General features: G+C 49.7%; 1 protein-coding gene across 1 annotated transcript in view; it reads right to left on the bottom strand.

Annotated features, from left to right (window-relative positions):
• Positions 1-4,913: 4,913 nt before the first annotated feature.
• Positions 4,914-6,655, bottom strand: part of LOC139262849 (myelin-associated glycoprotein-like) — a 76,282-nt gene continuing 74,540 nt past the window's right edge. The window contains exon 13 of the mRNA XM_070878044.1: positions 4,914-6,064. Within this exon, the coding sequence (XP_070734145.1) occupies positions 5,822-6,064 (243 nt within the window). The 3' untranslated portion in view covers positions 4,914-5,821. The remainder of the gene's footprint in view (positions 6,065-6,655) is intronic.

Genomic DNA, 6,655 nt, shown 5'->3' with positions numbered 1-6,655 from the left:
GGCAGACATGCTGCGAAAACCTGCAGGTTTCAACAATTTATCTGCAGAAATTGTAACTTCAGTGGACATTTAGCCAGAATGTGCAGGAAGCCCGTAGCGAGGCTGGTTTACGAAGCGAATGAACCACAAGAGGGGTCTGCAAGGCAGAGTTATGCTTGGGACACAGCAATGGACGCTGAAGTTCAGCGGATTCAGGTGGCAAACATCCACAGCTCATACACAAAGACACCACCTATGATGCTGAGAGTACTGTTAAACGGCATCCCGGTACGCATGGAGCTGGACACAGGAGCCAGCCAGTCAGTTATGAGTGTCCAACAATTCGAGAAACTGTGGCCACTCAGAGCTAGCAGACCCAAACTAGAACGCATTGACATGCAATTACGGACGTACACCAAAGTGATCATCCCAGTGTTAGGCAGTGCAATGTTGGTGGTCACACATAATGGATCAGAGACCGGCTGCCACACTGGATTGTGAATGGAAATGGTCCCACGCTTTTGGTGAGGAGCTGGCTAGCCGAGATGAACTGGAAATGGGGGGATGTGCACGCCATTTCATCTGTGGAGCGAAGTTCATGCTCACAGGTCCTACAAAAGTTTGAGTCACTATTTCAACCTGCTGTTGGGACTTTCAATGGTACCAAAGTAGTGATAGGCATCACCCCGGACACCACACCATTGCACCATAATGCCAGAGCTGTGCCGTATGTGATGCAGGAGAAAATTGAGAGTGAGTTGGACAGGTTGCTAAGAGAGGGCATAATTTCACCCGTTGAATTCAGCGACTGGGCAAGCCCCATCGTTGCTGTCCTAAAAACGGATGGCTCGGTCAGGATTAGTGGCGACTACAAGGCCACCATCAACCGAGTGTCACTACAAGACCAAAACCCGCTTCCGAGAGCGGAGGATCTTTTTGCCACACTGGCAGGCGGCAAGCTGTTCACCAAGTTGGACCTCACTTCGGCCTACATGACCCAAGAACTGGCCGAAGAATCCAAGCTACTGACCACCATCACCACGCACAAGGGGCTGTTTGTTTACAACAGGTGTCTGTTTGGCATTCGTTCAGCAGCCGCTATCTTTCAAAAGAACATGGAAAGCCTGCTCAAATCCATCCCTGGAACAATCGTATTTCAGGACGACATCCTTATCACGGGTCGAGACACCGAGGAACACCTCCACAACCTGGAGGAGGTGCTACGCTGACTGGACCTGGTAGGCCTGCGACTAAAGAAGTCCAAGTGTGTGTTTTTGGCCCCAGAGGTCGAGTTTTTGGGGAGGAGGGTTGCCGCAGACGGGATCCGGCCTACCGAATCCAAAATGGAGGCGATCCGTCGCGCGCCCAGGCCCGGCAACACATCGGAGTTGCGTTCATTTCTGGGACTATTGAACTATTTCGGTAACTCTCTGCCGAACTTAAGCACATTGTTGGAATCGTTACACGTGCTCCTGCGCAAGGGTTGCGATTGGTTTTGGGGGGACTGTCAGGAACGGGCTTTTAATCGGGTGAGGAACCTGCTTTGTTCTAATAAGCTGTTGACCCTGTACAACCCCTGTAAGGAATTGGTTTTGACATGCGATGCATCATCCTATGGGATTGGGTGCGTGTTGCAGCAGAGTAATGATGAGGGCCAACTCCAACCTGTTGCTTATGCTTCCAGGTTGCTCTCCCAAGTAGAAAGGGGATATGGGATGGTTGAAAAGGAAGCACTCACATGTGTCTATGGGGTGAGAAAGATGCACCAGTACCTTTTTGGCAGAAGGTTCGAGTTGGAAACGGACCACAAGCCATTAACATCCCTGCTGTCCGACAGCAAAGCTGTCAATGCCAATGCGTCAGCTCACATACAGCGATGGGCTCTCATGCTGGCTGCATATGACTACACCATACGGCACCGGCTAGGCACCGAAAATTGCACTGACGTGCTCAGCAGGCTTCCACTGGCCACCACTGAGGGGACAGTGGAGCAAAGCGCTGAGATGGTCATGGCTGTCTATGCTTTCGACAGCGCAGGTTCCCCCATCACAGCCCACCAGATCACAACATGGACAAACAGAGATCCCCTCCTATCCTTGATTAAGAAATGTGTCCTGACTGGGGATTGGGCGCCCGCATACGGAGCATGTCCTGAAGAGGTCAGACCGCTTCACAGACGGATGGATGAATTCTCCATCCCAGCCGACTGCCTACTATGGGGCAGCCGGGTAGTCATGCCCCAGAAGGAAAGGGAAGCATTCATCATGGAATTCCACAGCGAGCACCCAGGCATTGTGCTAATGAAGGCCATTGCCTAGTCACATGTATGGTGGCCGGGAATTGATGTCTGGACCTGGAACACTGTGTTCACAGGTGCACGACGTGTGCCTAACTGGGCAATGCCCCCAGGGAAGCCCCACTCAACTCGTGGCCCTGGCCCACCAAGCCATGGTCACGTATTCACGTAGACTACGCGGGCCCGTTCACGGGGAAAATGTTCCTCATTGTTGTTGATGCGTACTCGAAATGGATCGAGTGCATCATATTGAATTCGTGCACGACATCCACCACAGTGGAGAATCTGCGTGCGGTCTTTGCGACCCACGGCTTGCTGGACATCCTGGTTAGTGACAACGGCCTGTGCTTCACTAGCTATGAATTCCAGGAGTTCATGTCGGGTAATGGCATTAAACATGTCAGGACAGCACTGTTCAAGCCGGCTTCCAATGGCCAGGCAGAACGTGCGGTCCAAATCATAAAACAAGGCATGCTCCGGGTTCAAGGACCCTCCCTTCAATGCCGCCTATCGCGCCTCCTGCTGGCCTACAGGTCCCGACCGCATTCGCTCATGGGAGTCCCGCCAGCGGAACTACTCATGAAATGCACACTTAAAACTCGGCTGTCCCTCATTCACCCAGTCCTGTCAGACATTGTTGAGGGCAAGCGTCAGTCCCAAAATGAGTGCCATGACCGTAACTCAAAGGGGAGATGTATAGAAATCGAGGACCCTGTGTTTGTTCTTAATCACGGTTTGGGGCCCAAGTGGCTTGAGGGTACTGTAATTGGTAAAGAGGGGAATAGGGTCATAGTGGTCAGACTTAACAATGGACAGATATGCCGCAAGCATCTGGACCAAGTAAAAAAAAGGTTCAGCATGGACACTGAGGAACCTGAGGAAAATCATGAGATGCTGCCCACACCACTGCCAGTGAACGAGCAACAAGAACCTTCAGCAGCATGCACAGTCCCTGCGGCCAGCCTGGATGAGCCGGAATCACCACAGGTGACAAAGACGCATGCCAAGACTCAACAACCAGAGCCCCAACTGCGACGCTTCACGAGAGAGCGTCGACCGCCTGAAAGACTCAATCTTTGACCCAAAGACGTTGGGGGGGAGGTGATGTCATGTATGTAACCTTCATGTAACTGTAACCTTCATGTAACAATACCACACTGTATACACCTAAGAAATGCACACCTTGACCCCAGGGGGTGAACTTGTGGGAGACACTCCTCACCTGGTCATCCAGGTATATAAAGGGAGGTCCCACGCAGGGTCATCACTTCTTGGTCCTGTGAATAAAGGTACAGGTCACAGAGTGACCTTGTCTCCAGTATGTGCCTCGTGTTGATTTACAGTAGAGTGTAAGGACACAACAGGTTTAATGTCCCAAATGAAAGATTGCACCTCCGACAGTGCAGCACCTCCTCAGTACTGCATCCCAGGCAGTGCAGTGGTCCCTCAGTACTGCCCCTCCAACAGTGCAGCACTCACTCAGTACTGCCCCTCCGACAGTGCAGCACTCAGTACTGCGCCTCTGACAGTGCGGCACTCCCTCTGTTCTGCCCCTCCGACACTGCAACATCCCACAGTACTGCCCTTTCAACAGTGCAGTGTTACCTCAGTACTGCCCCTCCAACAGTGCAGCACTATCTCAGTACTGCCTCTCCGACAGTGCTCCACTCCCTCATTACTGGCAATTGGAGCATCGGCCTGGACTACAGGCTCAAGTCTCTGGACTTCCCTTACCCTTTGAACGAGGAAGATATCCTGTATGACATTATTGGGATCTGGGCTTGGGGCTCAAGTCTAAGTAGAAATCTTTAGAAAGCATCAATCATTGGAATCTGTCTTTATAAAGTCACAGCACCATCAAAAGAAGACTTAGGTCCTGGTCGTGAATTACAATCATTGCGTTACTTACCCAGGGTCTATCTGACTGCTCATCTGGGAGTAATTGCCAACATGCACTGCTTGGGCCGAATGGCCTTTTCCTGTGCTGCTCCCTCTGTATTTAATTAGAAATGGTTGCTGTTTCTCTTTGTTAAATTAGGAAGCGGGGAATATGTGAGAAAACATCACTTTGCCCGACCCTGCAAGCAAACTGTTCACCCTTTCTGTCATGACACTGTGATGATATGGCTGCTCAAAGCTGGGCAGCCATTGACGTGGAGTTTAAACCGTGTTCGAGAAAAGGAGAATATTTACCCTGCTGTTCACCCATTCTCTCCTGCGATGCCGGCGGGTTTTCTGTTTCAGCGACATTGGGCAGCCCTTCGATAGTTGGGGATGCAGGGGTGGGGAAGTACCTCACAACCCGGCCTGGCCCTGCCCTCAAGTTGAAGCAGAAAGAAGATTTCCCCAGTCCACTGTCTCAACAACATCGTAAACACAGCCGGCAGATTTGACTGTTCCCTGTGCCTTAACAACATCATAAAAACATCCATAATATTCACCCGGTCCCTGTGTGTTAATAATATCGTAAACACAGTGGGAAGATTTCCTCTGAAATGCAAAACTGCGACATTACAGCTGGTGGGAGGGAGTAATTAAACCGTGACATGTGCATTGAAGTTTCCATTATAAATGTGGGCACAGGAATTTGCATAATGGGGGAATGCGACAACAGGAAGTAATGTTTAGGAGACATAAATTGTGCACAAATGTAAGATGTTTAATATAGATATTTGTAGATAACAATCTGAGCATTTAATTCCTGTGTTAGTAAATGTAATATTATACATAACCCATATGCTTTTTGCAATCCTTCACAGCATAAAAATGGGGCAACAATCAGAAAGAGTGTTTAGATTTGATAAGAAAGTTGAGTGGCATCACATTTTTGTTCATTACTATTCGGCCATGTTGGCAGTCGGCAGTAAGGCAGAGCCTCGGTTATGATTTGGCCACACAGCAGTGCTGGGGTGCAACAGCTTCAAAGGTCATGCTTATTTGTTGTCATTCAATTCATTTATTGCCCGCACGCTGCACACCCTGTTGAAGGATCCTCCTTGGTTCCATTATTACTGCGCAGATCAAAGATACAACAACAAATTGCATTTCTATAAGCTCCTTTCACGTAGTAAAATGTCCCAATGCGCTTTACAGGAGCGTTAATCAGACAAAAAATTGACACCCACATAAGGTGAAATTAGAGCAGATAACCAAAAGCTTGGTCAAAGAGGTAGGTTTTAAAGAGCATCTTAAAGGAGGCGAGAGACCCGAAGAGATTTAGAGATTGAATTCCAGAGATTAGTGCCGAAGCATGATAGGCCAAATGGCCTCCTCCTGTGATGTTGAATTCCCTGAATCTATGCAGTGAGCTCGTAACACCCCCTCCACCCATCTCACTTGATGATTGAGCGTAAGAGGTGATTGTGCAGAGACCTTTGAATCTCTTGCCCCAGTGGGTCAGCATCAAGTTGTCCCTGGCCAAGCATTTCATCCTAATCATGCCAAGCGCAAAACCTTTCAGTCCCTTTACTCCTCCCAAAATTTCCCCCCACCAGGAATTTCAAATCTTCCTCACCCCTCACTCCTCTCCCCATTCCACGCTCAGTTTCACTGGAATCTGATCTGTGCGTGTTCCGTGTCCTCGCCTCTGTGGACCGCCCCGTCACCACTGGGCAGCTTCAAGAAGTTGACATTGGCGTACAGGAGGTCCTCGTGCTTGGTGGGTTGTCCATGTCCAGCATCTCCTCCCGCTGGACCTTCAAAGAGATCCTGGGGAGCTGGAGTCCCCGTCTCACGAATTGCGTCACTGGTTGTGTTCCAGGGGTCAACAACCACCGCGTTCTGCGCACCCTACAAAGAAAAGGGAAGCACAAGACATTCTCACATCATTTACCGGAGCTGATATGGTTACGTTATTGGGCAGCAGTGACTCAGTGGGTAGCAATCTCTCTCTTCTCTGAGTCAGATGGTCATGAGTTCGAGTCCCCATTCGAGAGAATTGAGCCCTATATTTCATGACCAAAGTACTTTGCAGCCAATGAAGTACTTTTTGTACGTTGTCTCTGTAGTAATGTAGGAAACGCTTCAGCACTATGCGCACAGCAAGGTCCCATAAACAGATAATGATTAGATCATCTGAATTTTTAGGGATGTTCGTTGAGGGATAAATATTGGGGAATACCCCTTGTTCTTCAAAATAGTGGCCATGGGATTTTATATGTCCACCTGAGGGGACAGATGGGGCCTCAGGTTTAATGTTTCATGTGAAATGTTGCACCTCCGACAGTACAGCGCTCCCTCAGTAATGCCCCTCTGACAGTGCTGCGCTCCCTCAGTACTGCTCCTCCGACAATGTTGCGCTCCCTCAGTACTGCCCCTCCGACAGTACAGTGCTCCCTCAGTACTGCCCCTCCAACAGTACAGTGCTCTCTCAGTACTGAT

Source organism: Pristiophorus japonicus, chromosome 4, assembly GCF_044704955.1.
Source record: "Pristiophorus japonicus isolate sPriJap1 chromosome 4, sPriJap1.hap1, whole genome shotgun sequence".
Classification (NCBI taxonomy): Eukaryota; Metazoa; Chordata; class Chondrichthyes; family Pristiophoridae; genus Pristiophorus; species Pristiophorus japonicus.
Note: the sequence above shows the minus strand (reverse complement) of the source record. Positions and strands in the feature narration are given on the sequence as shown.